Source organism: Galendromus occidentalis, unplaced genomic scaffold (genome assembly GCF_000255335.2).
Source record: "Galendromus occidentalis unplaced genomic scaffold, Mocc_1.1 scf7180000077333, whole genome shotgun sequence".
Classification (NCBI taxonomy): Eukaryota; Metazoa; Arthropoda; class Arachnida; order Mesostigmata; family Phytoseiidae; genus Galendromus; species Galendromus occidentalis.
In genome coordinates, this window is record NW_003805321.1 from 33718 (window position 1) to 56421 (window position 22704).

General features: G+C 51.2%; 5 protein-coding genes across 5 annotated transcripts; all 5 read left to right on the forward strand.

Moving 5' to 3' along the window:
* Positions 1–339: 339 nt before the first annotated feature.
* On the forward strand, positions 340–1565 carry LOC100901300 (uncharacterized). Its single transcript, XM_003742185.1, has 4 exons — positions 340–407; positions 507–763; positions 844–1028; positions 1151–1565. Exons 1-4 carry the CDS (start codon positions 359–361, stop codon positions 1326–1328), a joined length of 669 nt encoding a protein of 222 aa, XP_003742233.1. The 5' UTR covers positions 340–358; the 3' UTR covers positions 1329–1565.
* Positions 1566–4078: 2513 nt separating this feature from the next.
* Positions 4079–5494, forward strand: LOC100901442 (uncharacterized). The gene is made up of 4 exons (XM_003742186.1): positions 4079–4148; positions 4367–4620; positions 4726–4910; positions 5206–5494. Exons 1-4 carry the CDS (start codon positions 4103–4105, stop codon positions 5381–5383), a joined length of 663 nt encoding a protein of 220 aa, XP_003742234.1. The 5' UTR covers positions 4079–4102; the 3' UTR covers positions 5384–5494.
* Positions 5495–6336: 842 nt separating this feature from the next.
* LOC100902015 (uncharacterized) lies at positions 6337–9582 on the forward strand. Its single transcript, XM_003742190.2, has 6 exons — positions 6337–6366; positions 6997–7076; positions 7256–7377; positions 7466–7594; positions 7785–7969; positions 9170–9582. Exons 2-6 carry the CDS (start codon positions 7028–7030, stop codon positions 9378–9380), a joined length of 696 nt encoding a protein of 231 aa, XP_003742238.1. The 5' UTR covers positions 6337–6366; positions 6997–7027; the 3' UTR covers positions 9381–9582.
* A 984-nt stretch (positions 9583–10566) lies between these two features.
* dUTPase (Deoxyuridine triphosphatase) lies at positions 10567–11635 on the forward strand. The gene is made up of 2 exons (XM_003742187.1): positions 10567–10821; positions 11040–11635. The coding sequence occupies exons 1-2, from the start codon at positions 10619–10621 to the stop codon at positions 11377–11379; spliced, it is 543 nt and encodes a 180-aa protein (XP_003742235.1). The 5' UTR covers positions 10567–10618; the 3' UTR covers positions 11380–11635.
* Positions 11636–12739: 1104 nt separating this feature from the next.
* LOC100902164 (uncharacterized) lies at positions 12740–15467 on the forward strand. Its single transcript, XM_029111131.1, has 5 exons — positions 12740–12838; positions 13420–13603; positions 13735–13926; positions 14055–14247; positions 14402–15467. Exons 2-5 carry the CDS (start codon positions 13420–13422, stop codon positions 15156–15158), a joined length of 1326 nt encoding a protein of 441 aa, XP_028966964.1. The 5' UTR covers positions 12740–12838; the 3' UTR covers positions 15159–15467.
* The last annotated feature ends 7237 nt before the right edge of the window (positions 15468–22704 follow it).

Genomic DNA, 22704 nt, shown 5'->3' on the forward strand with positions numbered 1-22704 from the left:
ACTTCGCGGGCAGCAGCGTGCTCGAGCTCAGTCAATTCATTTCGAATGAGCCGCAAAGAGAGAGGACGCCTGCGAGAAGCCTCATTTTCGCTGAGCCTCACTTCGGAAGGGTTCCGGTTTCCCCTTCATATGCTTCATTTTTCTGCTTTAATATTCTAGCGGCGAAGCGCTGAGCATGATCGCTCCGAGGCATCGGGAAGAAGTCCTCCCATTCTTCTGTCACTTCCGACAGGCACCGAATCGGCGATCGTACCCGTATGACATCACGGACATCCCTTTCTTCATGGGAGAGGCTCTTCTCTGAGTGAGTCAAGAACGGCGATGTTTAGTTACTGCCGATTGCAGTTTGGCAGCAAACATGATTGCATTCACACACCTGTGCCTTCTCGTAGCCGCAGCCGTCGGAGGTCAGTTCGAGTTGATTGGAATCAAATGCCCCCCTCTCCGCAGGATGCGCACGACGATTGTCGTGAGAGTCACCGCTCAACGTCATTTCTATGTTGCAGTCAATGCCGCTTCCCGACAAGATTCTAACCGCTTCATCGATGATCTTCTGAGCGTTCGGCTCCCGTCGGTGCCTGGCATCAACGCGGTCGCTCTGGACGATTTCAAATTTAAAATCAAAAAAGAGCTCGAGCTGGGAGTTCTGCCCACCCATCGGGACATCAAAGCTAATTTCACCAATGGAGTCTTGAACGGTCTTGGCAACTTGAGGAGGAGAGATAACTGTGAGCCGACCGTCGGGATCGCCTCGGGCATTCTGGTGAGTTCCGAGGGTGTCACAAGAAGGAGAAACGGGGGGTTACGACGCTGTCAACTTCAAAAGCTTTCCTCCTCTTGCAGCTCTCTTGCCCGATTGATCTCAGCTCATTGGAAGCAAAATATACCTCGTTCGTGAAAGGCTTCAACATCGTCGGTCAAGTCAAAGAGATAAGTGTAACGGTGAAGATTCTATCTTCCTTCATCAATTTCGAGGTACAACAGGATTCGAGCCAACAGCCTTTCGTGAAAACATTCCTTGTGGACAGGTGAGCCTCAAATCCGGCGAGTCGCTCGCCTCCCATCAGTTTTGCGGCGCAGTGAGCTCACAAACTTCGTGGTTGGTGCTCCTGTTCGTAGAGAATTTAACAAGCAATTGATGTCCTGACAGAATCTTGACGAAGATAGAAATGCCTGACATTGGATTCAACGAGGAACGTCAGACTAAATTCAAGAGTGAGGTCGACAAGGCCGTGCAGCCAATCCTCATCAATGTACTCAGCGGGAAACTACTCGACTCCATCAATGTTGCACTTAAAGGCGGAGACCTCCGGCTGCCTCCCGTGTAGGACGCTCCGCGCAGCCAGGAGGGGTATTCGCCCCTCACGTAATTCGAGCTCCATTCTGGACCCGACTGAGCCAAAAAATTACCGAGTATGGCGGGTCATGATCGGTCCATCATAATGCTTGTAATTTGAGTGGGAAATCATATTGGACCCAGTGTAGTCTGTCGCCGAAGATCTGATCGACTCTCGAACGGCTACAATCAAATCGAATAAAGCGATTCGCTGTGAGATCTGGGGAAACGTTTTCTCTTTGGAGCCAAAGTTCATGTATTGAGATCGACGGGAAGGATCAGTCTTCGCTCGAACGGTATCATCACCGTAGTTGTACGTACGAGGGAGTCGGTGGCTAGAAAGAGCGATAGTATCACGACTGTCAGGGTCAAGAGTGGTTTTCCCTGGTTATTCGAGACACTCAGAGATTGTCACTGCAATGGCATGGCATCATGAGAGTATTTTACACACAGAAAGATAAATATCGGTAGGTTCCCTTCACCTACAAATATCATGATCCAGCCTTTCGTCTGATGCGAGTCTTCCCACACTACCGTCACTCCGCGATTCGAGGACTTGCGCTCCTCATCGACCGAAATTATGCTCGTTGCTTCTACGGCTCTACACTCGCAAGTACTAGGAATCAGGAGAGGCTTTCTCTCGCTCGAGACGGGAGGGAATCTCCCTAGCCATCCCAGAACGCCGAGTTGGAATGATACGCGCGTATGCATATATGAATAATTGTGATTCGCCATGGGAGGCGTAGACTTTCTCTCATCCACTACTAGCCTTTGGTCTAACATTCGCAACGAGGAGAATATTCGGAGGGATCTAACCAAAAAAGGATGGGAAATGTCAATGCTGCTTCTCGCGCCGACCTTGACTTCCCTTGCAGAGAATCTGAGAATAAGCAAAACACGCACTGTCGTATAGACAGTGACGGAATGAGCAGAGAAATGTCAATAAACAGAGCCAGAACAAACTCCAGGCGTCGACATTCAGAATTCCAAGGTTTATGGATTCGCGAGTTATTCTTCAACTTCATAATGAATCGTTTCCGGTATTTTCATGCTAATCAGGCAAAAATAATGCTTGAAAGACTGGGATCCGGATTATGGGATTGAGACGTTCTCGATCCAAAAGTCGTTCGAATCATGATTATTCGAACATACAGCGGAAGCCTCGAGTCAACAAGACATCGATCTGAACATCGCACCAGGGAAGGCTGGATCCAGCTCAAGAACATCATCCAGGTGATCGAGTCGTTCATGCAAGTCTATTAGAGTCGTCCGTAGATTTCAGAACCACGGAAACGACTGGTCGGCGGATAGATACGGGACTCGCAGCTCGACTTGGGACAGCGAGAAGGGGTCCGATGCCGTAAGGCTATTTGAGAGATGAACCGACATGGTGCGGAAGGAAGTGTCAAACGGAAGCAAATATCAGCAGATCGATAGCAACGAGGCGAGTAATTGATCCACTGTATGCCGTAATATTACGCACTGTGACGCCCGTCATGTTGAAACATAGCTTTTCACGTTCGTGAGAGAACCCGTTCCGAAGAACCTGTTGTTCATTCCCACAGCGTAAGACCGCGTCTGACTCTTCGAACGTCATATGCGCCCTTCCGTGGCTGCTTTTCTACGCAATTCCAAGAAGGTAGATCATCTCTGTTAATGTACGGACCTCCAGGCGAACTGCTTCCCTAAGGACAAGTATATTGACGGGCGAATCTCCTCGCTTATTCCTTGGCCTCTGTCGATTCTGGATTACCTCCACACTATTTCGGCTCCATTTGATGCAGCGCTTCTTTTTCAACCAAGCCGAGGAAGCTTAGGAGGACTGTGACCTACTACTGATCGAGAATCACTCGATTCCGCGGAAGTCCGGAACCATTGGAGACGATCGAGATAGGATAAGGAAACCAGTAACCTCTCCAACCTATTTGCCACAGCATAAGCCTCATGAGAACATCATGGACCAACGCGACGCCCAAACAGCTCAATTTTTCGGTGTCTCTCTTGGGTCAGACCTTTCTCGAAGTTTCTTCCCCGTGCGTGGGACTACGTCTGAGACTTCTGGTCTTCAGCTATGCCGGGGGAGTCGATCCTCGGATTTCACCCCGTCTCGGGAGGAGGCTCCGCAATGATCGCGATAATGGATAACCGTGGTTATCTGCGGTGTTCTCTCATCACGGGGACTCTATGGAAACCTGCTGATAAATAATTGCATGGAATCGCCGTCAATGAGTGCGGTTTTCCATGAGGTTTGCGGTTATCCGTGGAGCCAACTCGGAAGAGCAAGCTCCGAGCCAGAGCACGACGGCCTATACTGCATTTGAAGGGCTCCGAACCGCGAATTTCATCTCATCCGTGAGATAGCCGAACGGTCACGCCCCCCGTCTTCGCAGCCATCACTTCTGACTGTAAAGAAAAAAGGAGACTCTCCTTCGAGAAACATGGCGTTCGTATTCTTCGCGCACGAGCCGTTCGTGTCTTCACCCGCCTTCAAATTGAACGAGCAACCGGTCGGTCGGTCGGCTCGCCCGCCAGACCAACGGAAGATCGGTAGGGAGGGAAGGTTTCAGATTCATTTCATAGACAAGCGAAGCAATCCTGTGGCCACTAGCGATTTCTCATCCCGATGGCGGATGTTTTCTGGAGATCTTCGATGCCCTCTCAACGTCGGTCGAGCGATGTCTCGCCTCTTCCCTCCCGGTGGCGAGCGTCGCTTTATAAAGATTCTCGAGCACCAGCTGCGCAGCAGATCAGTCCCCAAAAACCGACATGATCTTCAAGGCTTTGTTCGTTGTTGCGTGTGCCGCACCGTTGGGTGAGTGATTCCGAGCGAGATTGGGATTTCGCGCCGTCAGCGCACATTGTGTCAAATCGCGGAGTTCGGCATAGTTTGTCAATGTCCTCGTTTTATCAATCACTTCCACGTACCCATAAGAATATTATACTCATCCGAACCCCTCTGGCTAACTGGTCACGAAGAAAGCTACCTCCACTCCTGGTCATGATCGGAAGCTCAATCGATATCATTTCCAGCTCATGGCGGGACCATAGCGCAGTCGAATCATTTCATCGATGATCTCCTCGGCACCAGGATCAGGAGTGAAGCAAGTGCCTACCATCTCGACGGAGTCAGCGTTGGTGACTTTACTTTGGAAAAGATAAAGAGCAACTCCTTGACCAACCGGGATATCAAAGGCAACTTCACCAACGGTTTCGTGAGGGGATTGACCGGCATCAAAAGAGCCGGCGACTGCTCTCCTACTGCCTGGATCGGCGGCAACATCACGGTGAGGGCACTCTCCGAGCTTTCTGTCTCGAGGTCCAAAGCTCGACGAGGATTGCCCTCATTCAGGACGAGCTGTTCTCATGTTTAATTTCCCTTCTGTTCGTAGCTCTCATGCAAGTTGGACATCAACTCCGTGTTCGCGGAATGGAAGTTCTCCGTCAAGGGTCATACGCTGTCCGGGAACATCAAGGAAGTGCCCGCCAAAGCTCAGCTGAAAGAGACCACCGCGCTATTCGAGGCGTCAGCTTTCCCCAACCGCTCCGTTTCCCTGCGAACCTTCTACGTTGAGAAGTGAGTTGACAGACGAGCTGTCGTACAGTACTGTACGACACAGCTCCCGGAGCGAGATTGCCAGTTATCGAGTCGCGCGGTGCCCGTGAATTAGCCCGGTGGCAGGGTTGCAGGGCTTAACATCGGATCCGTCGAGCGCTCCGCGGCGCCCCCCTAACCGCCCTCAGCGGTGATGCCGCAAGTTCATGGCCTGTGCGATGACTATCTAGCCAGAGCTGGATTTCCGAATTGCCTGAGCGAGATTCCATGAACGCTGGGAAAATTCGGATACTTAGAAAGTTTTTCACGTTCGCAGGATGAAATTCAAGATGGAAGTCGAGGACCTGGGTCTCAACGATGAGCGCAAGAAGAACCTCTACGATCAGCTCGAGAAGAAAGCCACCGCCGAATTGTACAATACTTTCTACAACCAGTACTCGAAGGCTTTGAGCAACGCTCTCACTCGCAACGGACTAGTCTTACCCCCGGTCTGAGATCGGAGTGACCGCAGATACCTATATATCCTCAGAGCTCTCAGAATGGAGCGATGCCAAACTTTGGACAATAAATTTATCTGACGTAAATAAATTTATTCGTGGCGCAGCCCCGCAGACTCCTTGTAGAATTTTCGGCGAAAAGCGAATCTCTCGCGGTCCCGGTCAGTCTGATCGAACCCTTTCACGGGCAAAGGGTCATCGAGCTCGAGTGTTCGCACATCCGGATGCGATGTCTCGGTCTATTGACGAGACGCCCCCGACCAATGATGATTTACACGCGTAGGGGGCGTGTAATTTGACAATGATGGGACAGTTGGAACAGACGTATCGGGATTATTCTTCGCCCCATCGCCTTCTTCATCTCGTGTAAGGCTCTCGCTCGTCGGACTAATCCTCGATCCTCGACTTTCGGAGCGCGCCCAGACGATCGACCAGTTCTCGTTCCCCGAGAACCAGTAGTCAGTATGAATAAAACACCGGAATTGGGTCGCTGAGGCTAACGGAGACACGATTCGGCTCCGATTGGAGTGGGGAGTCTCGCTGGAGCTCCAAAGTTATAGCTTTTGGATTCGGACCAGGGTACGCTCTGAAGTTTGCGGTGGGAGACGAACCAACGACACCCTGCGAGCGGCTCTCACTTCGCCGGAGATCACGAGCTCCCCAGAGAGCTGAACAGGTCGAGTAGTCTTAGAAAAAATGAGTTTCACGCCATCCGTGGATCCCCATAGGAGTCGGGGTGGGGTCGGAGCTGCCGTCGACTGAATGCTTCTCCTCGCAGGAGCTTCAGATCACGGCACGGGAATTCATCGATTGAAAAAAAAATCACCTGCGGCGCGGCAAGAGTAAACAGTCATCGCTGGGTGAGAGTGGTGGATGCCTGACGAGACAACTACAGAGCATTTACGGTTCACGCCGCTAGTAAGTCTGAACGGTGGCTGGTGCCCGTCGGGCAGCCTTCGAGGATCCGTCATCGATACCAGGTACACTTATCTTGTCAATCCATCCACATGCAATGCAGAAGGTGGTAGCTGGTTGGATAAGTTGAGCGGGCCTTCATCCGATAGTTTGCCGGCGACCTGATATCCAGGACGGCATTCCGGTAGGCAATTTCAATTTATTTTGGCGGGTCTGTGATTTGAGTACGGCGCGGCGTGGGAAGAGCAACCCTGTGAATGCTTCAAACTGATTCGTTTCGCGCGGAACCACAACCGTGTCGCATAGAGATTGGAGCGTCAATAAGAACTTCTCAAGTGAACGTCCGAAGTGAAGCAGTGGGACTCGTGAGCGCGTAATTTGTGCAACGCACCAAGTTCTGCTCGGTTTTATACTCGCTGTTTAATTTGTATTCAATGTTTGAGGCCTCCCCGGAGCCTCCGAGTTCTACACTGATTGCTGTTAAATTAAGCCTCTTGAGCAAACGAGCTAGCCAGCGGACGTCAAAGCCTTGCGGTCGCCCCTTATGTGTTCGACTGTCCGCTCAGGCAGTCAGACTGGCGAGAAAACAAGTAGACGGACGGGGCACCTCAACAAGCGCCACCCTCTCCAAATTGGAGAAAGTACCGCTTCAGTGAGAAACACCTCCATACGGTCGTCTATTGTTCGATTGCAAGTGATCAAGGAATCATTCGAAGTGACGGCGAAATGAAATTTGTGGCGTTTGTGGTCCTGCTCGGCGTCATCAGCGGCTACGGTAAGTGCTCAGACTCCTCCGGGAGTGCTACCTCCACGGAGCGAAAGTCGACAGGGAATAATTCGAAATGGGACTAGCCACAGAATATTCCGGTCAAGCTCTCCTGCGTCCGACATGCACCTGCTCTTGGGAGCTACGAGCAGTCTCCACTTTTCTGTATAACGGTTTTCTTCATCCAGTTTCATCAAGCGCGATACAGCGAGCCAATGACTACATGGACAAGCTCTTGGGGCATTTCCTCCAAGACGAGGATCGATCCCCAGTAATAGAGAACATCCCCGTGGCGAATTTCAACATCACGGTGAGCAGATACGAGCACCGCACAACGATATCCTCTCGCTTGAGTTTTCCCTGAATCAAAGTTCATCGAGGAGACGTTCTCTCTGCAGGTGAAATCAAACTTCATTAGCAACCGAGATATTTTGGCGCAATTTACTCACGGCCGCATAACTGGCCTGTCCAAGATCCGCAGAGATGGCGACTGCAAACCCTCGAAATGGGTCTCCGGCAATATTACAGTAAGTGAAAGGGTCAATCTCGGATTTTCTCTCAAGTTGATCTCACCTAGCTGAGAAATCATCCAAACTCCAATCAGGACGGAAGTTGATGCTCGCGCGAGGAATCTAGCTCGATCTGAGCAAGAACATCCCCGCATCTCGCCCAATGGTATCTCCGACGATTCTGAGCGTTGACTCATTCCTTTCGCAGTTGGAGTGTCGGCTAAATCTAACACCTGTGCAGGCCAATTACGCAGCTGAGGTTCGAGGTCACACCTTGACCGGGTCGCCGGAATTCTTCGACTTCTTCGTCCGAGTTCGAAGATGTACGGCGACATTCGTCGCTCAATCGAAACCTAACAAACCAGCAGTCATCAAGACTTCCGTCATCGATGAGTGAGTAGATCCATGAGGCAATATGTATCGGAAAACCTAATGATCCTTTAACGAGATTTGCCTCTTGAGGGAGAATATCCTAGCGCGTTCGTATCGCATGCATTCTGCGCAATCGATAGGGCATCCAAAAGGAAGGAATGTGGAAAGTGAGATCGGTATGATGTACTATCTCTGATTTGTGCATCGATATTCTCAAAGGAGCATTTCTACCTCGAAAATTCCATGGTCTTACGCTACAACATATTTCGGCTCTTGGTTCCCATCGGCAATTTCTTAATTCTTGTGTCCGAGATGTAATCTGCGGATGAGACCCTGCTCTCAGAGTCAGGCATGCTCCACCTGTTTCTTCCTTCTCCTGGGATCTTGCTCTCGATCCTTCGCAACTTCGTGGTGCGCCCTCCTAACAGACTAACTCGAGCTACACTACCTATATCGACATCGATTCCTTTTCTGGCTTCCTCGTTCTACCGCGTGTCCACAATTTCACAGAACATCATCCGATATCAGCATAAATCCTCATATAAAACTCAATGCTCGGAGGAGGAAGTCCCTTGAGGATCAAGTTAGACAACAAGCGCACGCCGCTATCCAGACTGTCGTCCAGGAATCTTTACCCAGAGGGCTCATGGACGTCTCACAGGATAATTTGTTACCCTTGGTTTAGCCTCGGGTTGCATTTCACACCGCTCAGAAGGCTTGCCGCCGTTGTTGAGCGTAGTGATCGAATAGAGGCCGTTGGACGCAAAGCACGTCTAGCGCCTGAGCGGAGCACTTATCAATGTACTTGGAGCGACTGCAGTGACTTTTCGACGAATTCCATCTGCGCGTGGCAATTTATTATCTTCGGATTCCCTCCTTCGTCTTTTATGCTCGACAGATCCGTTGGAGTAATGAATTGCGTCCTGCGAATAAAATTGCCATTCTCCCGATCTTTAGGCGTAAGAATTTCAGATAAGGAAACATGCTATCTCATTACCGGTTCCGATTCGGCTGCCCGGGCCCTCTTCAAACACAATGCACTCGAGAATTGAGCTCCACCCCATCTCAAGGGATTTCTCATCTCAGATTTAACTTCAGAGAGACCCCCTCCCTGGAATCGGGCGGGGGAACGATTCGATATCTTCGAAGGACAAACAGGCGTCCCAGTACCTGCATAGTTGAATTTGCCTGTTTGCTAACCAATGCCATCACCTCTTCCAGACCAATGATTGTCGAAGCATCGCATCTGACGTACCAAGCATTTGGCTTGAATGAGGGGAGGAGTCGCGAATTTTACCAGCAACTAGAGAATTACGGCATGAAGCATATTCGAAACGGATTTGCGGTCAACTTTGTGAGAATGCTGAATCGAATCCTGCAGGTTAATGCGGACCTCCTTCTCTTGCCCACCGTCGAGATTTATGGGGACTAATCGTATCTTGCATGTATTCTTCCCATCGTTCCGGGGAGATGCACCCGTGTCCGAGTGGGAGGTCTCATCCCCTTCTCGTCGACTTCTTGTGAGTTGTAGAGAAGAGCCACTGACATATGTTTTCTCGCGAACACAATATCAAACAGGGTATTTTCGAAGAAGCGAACATTCCAAAGACGGATCACACGTAATATATCCGAGTTGTTTAGCCCAATTGTCTCTTTCTTCGCCACACATGCGGGAACCGTCGGCGGTCCTGCCTTCAAGCTGCCAAATCGAAGAGAGATCCGATGGATTCTGATATGGGACCGCCGGTCATCTGCAAGATCCCGATCCGTGGATGCGGATTGCGGCAAATATCCGCCAGGCGAATTCGCGATGCCCGTTTCCAACAACGTTGCGTCTGATGGTCCATGTTTTCTTCGCCGGGGACGTTGAGAGATGGTGAACCATCAATATTGGAAGTCTTCCTCCCGATAGCGGTATTCGGTGGCCTTGCCTCAAGAGCTTCGCGGCTATGGAGCATGTCGCAAGTTGCCGCAGAGAGTCATCCTAGATCTTCAGGTCGGCGAGGCTCAATCTGAATACCGATGTAAGTCCTTTCGCCATCAGCTCATTGAATCGTTGAATTTTGTTCCGGGTATCGATAGTTTCTGGTTCCGATTCATGACCAGGTCTCCGGGATTGCGCTCTGCCCATCTGGAATCAAATTGGAAAAAGCACTTAGGCCAGCCCCGAGCAGAAAAATTTCGAGAACCGAAAGACTTCCATCGATTTTACGGGGCGCTAGGGCGCACCTCCGCCCGCAGCTTGGATAGAATCCACGTCGGATGCAATGCGATTAGGGAATTCTGCGGTCAGTCGCGATATGGAGAAAAAAGCTGATGAGAATGCATATTCTGGCGGTTTCATCAAATCCAAAGCAGCAACCCCGACAGCGGACGCAGCACGGAAAGTCAGACGTCAGCCGCATTGACGCCCTCAAAATTTTGGGGAGTCCTGCTTCCCGAACCCCAGACATATTCTAGCGGTATCGGGACTATCGCTGCGGAGCGGCGAGCGCATGAGCTCTCCCGAGTGCACTGCGGTGGGTTTGCGGTAGCCCGTGTGCCGCGGCTGTCTCACATTCAGTCGCTTTGGCTCAAAGTTAACCTCCTCTTCTCGTCGAACGGGTGAGAGCGGTTGATGCGACGGAAGCGCTCGAAACAAGTCTTGGCGCGCGCGGAAACATCCTACTCATGCTGTACAGATCGCTGGTGCTGCAGAACAGAATCGGAAGAGCTTTCACCGGTCCTTCACGCTCGAAGCTTGATTATATCTCGAGAAAAATGTGCCTCAGAGACGCCGAAGTCACCCCGAAGTTACGCTTTGCCAAACTGAGCGAGCATGCTACAGTTCCCTCAAAAGGATCCGAAAGTGCGGCCGGATTCGACCTCTCAAGGTAAATCGAAGTGCTGATGAAACGGGACTGAATTTGGACAATGCCTCGACCAGATATGCGTTCTCGCTCCATTGGTAGAGCCTGCAGGAAGCCAATCGATCTCCAGGGCTTCCTCGACGAAAGGATCTAAAACACGAAGTTTCGAGTGCTTCCGGAAGCGCCGCGTGCCCGCTGATTCACATTTACAGAGAGTGTCCCAACCGATTTGTTTTTCGCAGTGCGTACGAATACGTCGTGCCAGCTCACGGGAAGGTGGTGGCGCTGACCGATCTCCAGATTGCTGTACCAGAGGGATGCTACGGTCGGGTCGCTCCCAGGTCGGGTCTTGCCGCGAAAAAATTCATCGATGTCGGAGCTGGCGTGATCGACTTCGATTACCGAGGGAATGTCGGAGTCGTTCTTTTCAACTTCGGCGATGAAGACTTCAAAGTTTCGGAAGGGGATCGAATCGCGCAATTGATCTGCGAGAAGATTTGTTACCCGCAACTCGAGGAGCTCAAAACCTTGGACGAGACCGAGAGGGGTGTTGGAGGTTTCGGCTCCACGGGGACCAAGTGAGCTCTCTCGGATACTCGAATGTGCCAACTCTTCTCTCTCTCTCACTCTCTCAGTAGTCCGGTGGGCGCCGTGACTTGATTCCCTCATATCACGACATCCCGGACGATTTATGCACACCATCTGGACGAAATTTGTTCCCCTATGCTTTTCTGATTTTTATGGAGCAATCTCGATCCATCATACTAAAGATGCCAAATATGAACCAGCTCGAAGTGTCGAACCTAGATGTCTGGGGTGAAATAAAACTCTGTCCGCAGTTGAGTGGAGGCTCCAATCATTTATCGGACCGGTGAAAGGGTTTCGCGCAAGATTTCTCGATTTGTTCCCGCAAATGAGGCTTTTGTCGATTACTGAAGCGTCCGCTCTTCTGCTAGCAAAATTATGAGGCTGATGTGCCCCACAGCAGCACAGAAGATGAGACTTGCTAGTTCGTCGAATTGCTGGCTGAGAGCGAAATCCTCTCCAGCGATCACAACGACATTTTTCAAGGGGTACTCCGACTTGAAATATCCCTGGATATTCGCCACGATTCTGTCACAGCAACCTACAGAACATTCGACTGCCTTCTGTATCGCTCTAAGATCCCGTTCCGAATTCGGCAGATTATCTTTTATAATCGCAAAGTGCGCCGGTCCTCCTTCGTACTTATCCAACGGCGAGCCTCGTATTATGAGAACATTGAGATTGTCTTCGAAATTCTTGCAGAACATGACTTCATGCCAATTGTCGGCGTGCCGGCACGTTTCGAAATCCTGACCACAGATCACAGACCAGTTCCACTTCGGACAGTGTTCCTTCACGCGCTGCGTCACAGCTGCTGATATCTGCTCTATGTTCGACCCACGCCTCAGACAATCCTCGACTAGACTTTCCAGCTGTAACATCTTTCCGAATTTATTAACATGCGGCATTCTCCGACGGCCAGACCTAACTACGGAACATTTCGTTATCATTCGCGCGTAGCAAACAAGCAGTGCCATATCAGGAGGCTCGCAAGTTGAAGCATTCTGGATGTCGGGGTGTTGATTATTATCGATGGGACGGGGCTTGAAGAAAGAAAGCTAAAAAATACAGATCATCGCTCAGGAGTTGGGGGTACCTGGGAGTTTTCTCACCGAATGATCATGCGGAACACGCAGGAAGATCGTGAACGATAGTCGCCACTCGTCCTCGAATCAGTGATGGACTCGATGTTGCAGTCATGGCCTCGCGCGATCTGACTCCAATCAAAAATTTGGACCGGGGCCGGTTTCCCCTACCGAAGAACCAGCAGCCAGCGGCCGGCCCGCGCTCCACAGCAGACGACGCGATACTGATCAAAACAAGCAGGGAAGACGGAATAAACAGAGGGAGGAAACCTGGTCGTACAGCGGGATTCACTTATGCTCCCGATTAATCGAGATCGAGACGGGGATTTTCTCAGCTTCAACCGTTTTCGAAATTGAGTGAGAAGTTTCAAGTGAGTTCCCTCATGATCTTCTTCCCGCGTCAGAATTTCGACGCAATGGGACGCCTTCCCGCGGCTCTTCCTTCGAGCTTCATGTTTGCTGGCGCCCAAATCCTCTAGATCTGGATCTAGCCCCCCTGCACGCAGTCTGCTCGGGGAAAATCATCATGATCACGGTCAGGGTATCCCTCATTCCCGTGTGTTCGGGGATCGGTAAGGGCTCGGATACGTCCTACTCGATCCGGGCACTCTTTTCGCTTATCTGCAGAATCAGCTGATGTTGCGTGTGAGCGAGAAAAATCACGAAAGACGCGCGCAGGAACTGAGCATTGCCTCTACTTGACGCCCAATGAAATCGTACCTAAGTAGTCTCGGCTCTTTCTTACCCGCGTTTCCGAAGCTTCGTGGGTTGCCCCTTGTTCGGAATGCTCAAAGCCCGGACCCGGGCGCGGATGGAGACTGCTCGAATTTCCAGTCTGTAGCGAGAGACGTCGGAAGAACCCCCCGGGCCAGTCAGTGAATACTTTCTCAACGGTAGACCAGAGCACACTCGGCCGCTCCCCTAACATGCTGATACTGTTTCCATTCCCAAGATGCGTTCAACTTCCTTCCTATGGATCTGTAGCATTTTGCACTTCGGCTGTGGGGAACAGCTTTCTATTCGAGATGAATTGCTCCGAGAGAAGAGCGAGTGGCTCGAGCCCGGGCGCGACAGGAGGTTCCTCGGACAGGCCCCTGTCGAAACTGCACAGCCGTGCGTCGGCGAGCAGCCTGAGGGTAGGTTTTCCCGGCAATGCGGGATTCTGTGCCCCGATTCTGCATGCGATATCATATAAGTCGTTGTGACATATTGTCGAATGGACTTCGTTCCACTTGCTCGATTTTATCTAGTGTTCTCTTCCTTCAAGAAATTGAGGACCTGCAGAAGAATCTCAAGATTTCGGAGAAACAGCTTTCGAAATGTGAGGCGACTCTCGTGAAACTTCAGCTGATAGCTGATGTGAGCAACAATGGAAAGCTGGACGCCAATCTGGTTTACCTGAAGAAAATAATCGTTGGTATCCTAAATCGCTTCGATGGAGGCCACCATCCTCGCCGAGGTTAGCTCCAGATGCAGGATATAATGCTCCATAAGCGACCTTGCTTATGCTCACAGGCCGAGGTGTCCGAATAATAGTCGATTCGTATTTTCTCCGCTAAAATATCAACGAGGTACATTGATTTGCAGGAGTCCCGTCCGAGCTCTCGCTTAGTTTGAGTGAGAAGGAACGGGGGGAACTCAGACAGCTCCTCGATAAGTTGGATCAGAATTCTGTTCCACGAATGGTCGAGAAGATGCAGGATGTCATCAATAAGGCTCGAGTCACCTACGACGGCGTCGAGAGCCATTCTTTTTTCCGCCAGTGGTACCTGGATATGTGGTGAGCTCACTTAGACACAAATCTTTTTCGAGTGACCGAGAAATGAAAAATCTCGTCTGTAGTTGCGTCTGGAAACCGAATGCGAGGCGCTTAGCTCAACGTTTTCGGCTGTCTAGTGGACTCAATCACTATTCTGAGACATTTTCGCTTTCAGTCTAATCCTCGGGGAAATGGATCTCTTCCTCGCCATACAGCTGAGCATCGCTGTTTGCGCGATTCTTTTCGTCTACATCGCCGCGACATGCCGCTCGAAGCTGGTGACTCTGAGCTACCTCTTGTTATTCGGAGCGTGGATATCCTATTTCTGGCATTGGCAGACCATGCTCAGGAGATCTCAAGCGAATCGCCATATCCTGATCAGAAATAATCCCTGTGAAGATAATCGGGCATTCTATAATCCGTTACGCTTTTTTCATACGAACTCAGAGGAGTGTGAGAAGTATCTGAGAAAGATGTTCACGCCCATGTTTTGGGAGTTCACCCCGATGGAAGTGCTGTTTGACATGGTCGCGACCTACACTTCGAACTTAGTATCTGTCCTGATTGTAAACATCATGGGTGCTGTCGGCGACGCGGTGAGGGATTTCGCTGACAAGCAGTCATGGTTTAGTATCCTACCTGCTTTCCTAGTACTTTTCATGGTTCTATTAGTTTTATTATTCAAGCTTTCCGGATGGGGGGTGTCTTTATTTTACGGAGCCGTGCGACTTCAACCCCCGCAAGAACAGCCACGGATAGAGACAAGGCAGCCACGACCGACACTCGAGAGATCTACTTTCAGAGTACCCCGGGGTCTTCCTCCGACGAGGAGGATCAGCTGGCAAGAGGGCCACCGGAGTAGAGTTAGGCCCACCAGATATCGTGCCTATGATAGCGATTCAGATGGTTATCAGACCGCCGGAGAATTATAAAGCTCACGATGTAAATATCTCGCGCCCTCTTTCAGAATCGGACTTAATTATAAATCTGGATACCCTTTACGATAACATGCATAGTTCCGTATGTTCCAATAAATTTTTTTGGAACACGCATCCCTACGCATTGTGTCGAGGTCCTCCATGGAACGATTGAATCGTGGGCAGGCTGGGGACAACATCTATACATTCACAGACGACCGATTTCGAAAAAGGGGCTTTTTGAGGACTCGGGCTCGGATTTTCCTGCCTTAATTTTTGCTATTCCGGTGAGACAGCGTCGGATCCGATGTAGCGCCGGCGTCGAGTGGCTTTGCGATCTCGCCGATACAATGAAACGTCTGAAACTGCAGCATAGTGAATCCATGACATCTGATAAGTGATAACGATCAGGATGAAGAACTCGATCCTGGCAATCCCCACGTCGTGAAGTCCGATTCGCGTGCGCCTCGATGCCGAAAAGCGCTCTTGGAGGTCCACACGGGCGATTTCCGGAAATCCAAGCTCTCGGGCTTTCGTTCCGAACAATAAACTGCCCACGGAGAGTCGATTGCCGGCATCATCCATTCAAGATGCCGTTCATTATGCACCAGTCCTTAATCGCGCGATTCTTGCGGAGATTTCATTCCGGGGCGGCAGGAACCACAAGACTCGAGGGATGAGAGGGAAAAGGGATCCACTGAATAAAGGAGCGAATCAAGTACGTGGGGATACGCAAGATGCCTCTATTGGTGACCAAGAGAAATCCCATAGCTGGCAGCGAAGGAAGTCAGGAGCGACAAATGAGCGCCAAGTAGGCTCGACTTCAGTCCAGACGACGCTACAGAGGATTTTTTCGCTGACTTCCCCTTGCAACTCCAGAACTCAGACGATGTGGTTTTCAGCTTCCGAATCGGATAGGACATGGTACGCTGGAAGTCGGGACCGCCCCGAGCGCCCTGGCGAACATCCACAGGTGCCCTCGGGACCAACGAGACCCACTTCAGAGATGCGATTCGCCTCGAATGTAGTTTTCCAAAGTCTGAATCATGCCTAGAAATCCAAGACTCCGGCCGTTCACGAAGCCTCGGAGAGCTACCCGCACCATCGCTCGGGCACCAAGCTGATTCTCAGAACCGCTGCTCCACGCGGAGACCGGCTTCGCGATGGGGCGATCTCCGGAGGACTCGTCAGCGATTTGTAATGAACTCACGCCAAATGCATCCTCCTCGACGGGTTATGAGTTATGACACTCGCCGAGAAAGCGTTCTGCGGACTCGACCGACATCCGTAGTCGTGCATAACGTGAAGAGCGTGGACCTGCTGACGTTTCTGAGTAGATGGACGGCCCTCGTTCGGAATGTGAGTTCTTACAGCGGCAGCGAAGGCGAGAGTGAGCCGTCATGCGGGGCACTCTTTTCATTCCGTGTGACAAACTGTCGCTTCTCTCTGGGAGACTCTCGGAGTCGGAGTCATTCAATATTTCATGGAAACTATCTCTACTGGCTGACACTACGGCTGCACGGCTCGGGATAAACACATCTTCCGAGAAGCCGCTCACACCGCCGGAGGAAGCGTGGACGGGGAACGATCCATCGTGGCTTTCGATTGTGATCACAACCTCGAAGAAGTCAGGTAACCCAAGTCCGGAGAGCTCACAACATAGTCTCTGACAAGTTCATGGGCTCGAGGTTTGCACACCTGTCCATTTAGGGGAAGCTCCAAAAAGTTGGGATACGGAGCGGACAAAACAGGAAATATCTGTGCTGTGGCGAGATCTGGAACATCGTGGGGCTGCGGACGGATATACTTTCTGTGCCTTTTAATGGGAAACCATCGCATGGGACCAAGCGTTCCATCCGTCGGGATGGAGCTCGCTTCTGCTAGAGGGAAATGAATTCCATACGCCATTTCATGATATCCCCGTCTCGTACCGTTGGTGGGGCAAGATGGTATCATTTATCTCGGAGTTCCAGACTTTCTGATACATCGAGAGAAAAGCAGCAGATGACCACAACCGGAAAGCGTTCGTGATCCATGTATAGCATGAACATGTACATCCATGTATAGCACACTTCGTGTTCGATCTGAGCGATGGTTCACCTGAAGCTGGCTCGCCTAATGGAAAAATCCTGGAGGGCCGCCGCTTGTCCTGATCGCCGCCCGTTTCTAGCTTCGGTCCTTACCCCGATCCATAGTTCCGGTAGCTCGGCTTGTCGAGTGGGCTCGAGGAGTGGTTTTTCGGAAGTACTTCCCACCCGCGCGCACAGGGGGGGGGGAAGGGGGCCATGGCCCCCACCAGAATTCTTCGGTTTCGATGCTAAAGTATGGACCCCGAGTAGGCGCGTCATCATTTTCGGTCGTCTGGCCCCCTCCAAAACTCTAGGTGCCCCCCCCCAAAAAAAATCCTGTGCGCGCCCCTGTTCCCACCATTGATCTCGAGGGGATGTTCGGGAATCCGCATAAATTCCTCGCCATATCTCCTCCTGGTTCAGCTTCCTCTCTCTCATTTCATCGAAGGCCTTTCGCCGACGTCTAGGTACCGTACTTGTAATACGAAATCCTCGCGTGCTCTCATAAGCCGGCAGCCGGCGGATAGATAGGAGACTTGACAGAGTGCGTCAGCAGGACCTCCCCAGCAATATCAAGGAAGTTCTGGAAAGACTATTTCTCTTGTGTGACTTCACAGTTATTCAGCGGACGTTCGCGCGATCATCATCGATTCGCTCCCCTCATTCGAAGCAACGCTCGCGATAATTGTCACGACAATTCTCGACCCGAGTTAGCGGTATCCGAGAAATTCCTCTGTGGCACGAGCAAGACGGCGGACTCGCAAGGATCAGTGCTTATCCACCCGGGAGTAAATATTTGGACGCCGCAGGGACGCCGGATTCGACCGTGAAATTTTCAGGGACAGGGAGAGACTCAGTCCCAACCGACATACGATGAGTTGAGGCGATAATAGAGCTCTACGTGATCGGTGCCCAGCATGTTATCGTCAGACTGATAAGCCTCTTCCCCTATTATTCTTAGATGCTCCCCGATAGAGGGACTAATCGAGTGAGCAAGTCGAAATCGGTGCTGCGAAACTCTCAGACTCAGCTCCGCTAGGATCCTTCTCGGCACTTGCGGGTCGAGTCTGTCTTCAGTAAGGGGTGGTGAATCGATGCCTGAGTCTCCTTCGCTAACGAAGGTATAGGCAGAGGCGGACCGCGACGGTCAATTGGGCGAACCCCCTTCCCTGAATCTAGCTTTGGTCTCCGATCGCTCCCCTCACTCTACGGGACCCTGTCGAAAATGGGTGACGCTAGACCAGACGCGAGAACGAGACCTGATCCGACGTACCGAGACGAATCCCGAATTGACTCATGACGCTCCCTTCTTCCCCTCTGTCAGGAGAGACCGCCCCATTCCCGGTAGGTATCAGGGGGTTTGAATTAGCCTCGATAGGCTGACGCGACATCGGAGCATTCTCGGAGCGAGTTCAGCTGGGGAAAAATCCTCCTCTCTTCAGAACGGACCCGATAGCATGGAATGGATATTCATCGCTCCAAAAGTTGAGAATGGGGGCCCTCCAGGCAGGTCCGTCGGGAAGTGAGGCCCATTTCCTGCCGATCCGTGACGTCCTCTGCACTTTCCTTCTTCCCGAACTCTCCGAATTGCCAGAGCGTTACCGGGTTCTCTGAATTATTCCATGTGGTAACTTTCCTCCTCTCCTATCCGTCGGTGGAAATCGTCTCGCGCAAAACGGAGATAAATCGATTCGGGAATTATCGGAGAAGATGCCGCGAGGCCAATCAGACTTTTCTCCCAGTGATTCGAGGCCCCCTGAATTTGAGATCCTGCGGGTAATCCATTCATCAAGTTATCGATTATTTATTCCTTACGGTTTCGGTAGAGCGAGTAATTTGCGATAACCTCCTAATGATCCTCACCGTGGTCCATTACTTTCGTCGGGGAGAGTATGTTCCTGGCAACGCTCGCACTTTTTCATTCCCCAAAGCACACGTCGACTCATCGTAAGTCGGCGCATGCGACGTCCGGCAGCGAAGAGAACGGACTGACCGGTCTTGCGGCTCGCCGGACGGCGCGGCGGCTTGTTCGTTCGTCCGATGCTTCGAGAAAAGTGCTAAGCTGGCGTTCATGTCTGCTACTCCAGAGAGCACGTTCGCCCTCGGAACTGAGTAAACACAAACGTGCACACACAGGGGGCCAACGGGAGCGTTTCCTAATGAACAATAGTTCTCTCGCACTTGATGCCTCGGCTCGAGATAGACACGGCGGGAAGACCAGAATCGACCAGGAAGGATCACCGCACTATCGACATACATTTAATGTCTCCGCTTCCACGGAGAGACCCCGAGGCAGCCGAGTTCTGATCAGTCCAGACGTACAAGGAAACTCCCTGTGTATTCTGCATCGGGGCTGGGAAAAAAAGTCGTCCAAAACCCGAGGATGGCAGAGGTCACCTGTGCAGATGGAGACAGGAAGTGCCTCTACGCTTCTTTCTCAGAACTCGACCCGTATCGTCGCAGGACATTCCCATACCCCCGGTGAATGACATTCCGATGAAAGACTCGTCGACACCTGCGGTTCCGGAAGTTTCCGAGCCATTTATTCATCGTCGAAACGTCGACCAGTAACTCAGGGCCGCGCCATTTGCGATGCGTGCCGAGTGCAAACAGATTTTTCTTCAGTCAGCATTCGACGGGAGCGGGGCCGTTGCTTTCCACGAAGCGGCTCCGGCCAAATGCGATACGGGAACTTTTCTCCCTGCAGAAAAAGTTCTTACTCTCCGGGCTGGGCAAGATATACTGCGGCTCTGAAGCCGTGGTCTCGTCTGAGAATATCGACTTTGTCGTTGAGCGTATCCCTAGATTCATTCCAGTTGGCGGTCGGCTCGATCTGTGGGCTAATGATGAAAGCTGCGCTGTTCCCAGGAGGGCGTTTATGCGGCCGTCGACGCCGCACAGTGGTCCAGAATCGGCAAAAAAAAGTTCGCCACCGAATGCTTCCAAAACGATTTCTCAGCATAGGTCTCGATGCCCGGACTCCATTTTGGGTCTCGGAGGCTGCGCGTTTTGTGCGCGGAGCATTCTAATGGCGATGTTCTCTGACGGGAATTCATCCCAGAATATGGTTGTCCGAATGAAAGGAGAATCATTCCCCGAAGTGAAAAGGAAGAAAAAGGAAGAAAAACAAAGAAAAAGAAAGAAAAGAAAGAAAGAAAGAAAAGAAAGAAAAGAAGAAAAAAAATGGATTTCCCGAGCTAGGCGTCCTGGGGAGCCCTGATCGGTCCTCTTTGGACGCTAGAGATTAGATCGGCCATCTCGGGCTGAGTCTCCACTAGAGAAATCATTTCCGATTTCGCGACTCTGAAAGAGATCTATATTGAAGCGCTGAAGCTTTGAACTCACCCGAACAACAAAGGCGATTAGCCTTTGATGTCTGCACCCCGTCATTTCGGCACCACATGATCCGTCAAGTCCAAAGAAAACTTCTACATCTGTTTGAAGAGTTTGATGCGACATGTGGCTCCATTTGGGTACTTGCATTTCGGGGTTGTAAGTCAAATCACCGACTCAATCGAGCATCCTCTCTGAAGAACGCTCTCTGTCTCTCCACCGGAGCCGTATTTCAGCAACCAACGCTTGGACATGGATGCGCTACGAGCTCTGTGTGCGGAACTCCCTACTACTATTCTGCTTTTTGCTACGTGATCAAAGCCTTCGAGCTAGTTTCGAGCCGATTATCCCCAGAAACTGTGATCAGGGGTTCCAGCCTCCAAGTCTTCCACCATTCTTGAGCGGTACGAGTCTCCGCCCAGGATCGGTTTCCCTTCCGGGCGAGACTCTCATGCTCTGGAATCACGGACTGTGTCCCTGACCACCGTGGTCGCAGGTTTGGTGATACGAGGAGGATTCGTCCCCAAGGAGTGATGGATGTTCGAGAAATCTCAAACCGTGAGCTCGCCGAGTTCGCATTAGAACACAGCAGAGATAGGGCGAGGATACGGCAAGCTCTCGGAGCGCGATTCCCAACCCTGAATGGAGACCAATCGCAGGCCCTCTGGGATTACATGGACCAGTTCTTCTTGAGGAAGCTCGCTGGAAAATGGGCGGCCGCAAACAGGCACGCGAAACGTTTTTTCGACGCAGGGAGTAATCAGGAGTGGTTAGCAAATACCTTCAAAGTGACTCGTGAGGCGGGAAATCGTGGCGAAGGCTCATCTGATGCCGGATATAACCTCTCGCAACCATCTACCCCAGAATCTGTTCGCGGTCGTCCTCGGAAGAGTTTCAGTGAATCTAGCGATCGGGGCCAACGCAGGAAGATCCTAGAAACAAGAGAGGATATCGACCCCGAGCTACTGCGACGAGCAAAACTTATACCCAGCGTCAATCCCCTGAAGGCTCTACAACTCTTGCTCGATCTGAACATAGCGAAGGAACTATACATAGATCTGAGACTTGAATTGAGGAGAGAGTTGGTTTTGATGCTTTCCCTGCATACAACAAGGTGTTGACTGAGAAGAAACAATGCTATCCGACCAACATCGAGGCAACAGAGAAGCACGCTTCCGTCCCGCTGAAGGATCTCCTTGAGCACTCTGTGAAGCGATTACTAAGCTCGCTACCGGAGCCAGAATTCAACCTGTTGGAGGAGCACTTGACTTTCTTGTCAAAATGGGGTTGCGATGGATCGTCTGGACACTCGGAGTACAAACAGGCGTCCTTGTGTGATTCTCTTTCGGACGGTAATCTATTTATCGTTCCTGTGACCTCTCTCCGACTCAGCAAGACTTCTGAGGAAACGGTTATCTTCTGGAACAATCCCAAGCCTTCATCTATGAACTATTGTCGACCCCTTAGATTCGAGCTGACGAAGGAGACACCGGAAGTGATCAGAGCACACGTAGCTCGAGTCGAAGAAGAGATATCGGACCTCGAAACATTCGTGGTAACGGTGAGAGGATCAACTTTCTCAGTGGACTTCAAAATGATCCTATCAATGATCGACGGCAAGATTATCCAGATCATCAATGAAGTGCCTTACATGGCTCAGTGCGTAATTTGCAAAGCCAAGCCACCTGAAATGAACTCATTGGACTCAATATATGCGAAACCGAGTCATTTGCCGCCTTCGCATATACCCCTATCGCCTTTGCACGCCAGGATTAAGGTCATGGAAAACCTCCTTAAAATAGCCTATAATCGGCAATTCGAGCTATGGGGTATACCGACAGCTTTGAGACCTCAGTGTAACGCTATCAAGGCGGATATACGAAGAGCCTTCAAGGCGCGTCTTGGCTTGATCATCGACAAAGTGAAACAGGGCTTCGGTACGTCAAATGATGGAAACACGTCGAGGCGGTTCTTCGGGCATGCTGAAATATCGGCCGAGATCACGGGGCTGCCCCTGGATTTGATTCAGAGATTGGGTACAATCCTAGACACGATAAACTGCAACAGCAAGGTGAATGTAGAGAAATTCTCTTCATATTGCCGTGATACAGCTAGGATATACGTGGACTTGTTCCCGTGGTACCCGATGAGCAATTCTC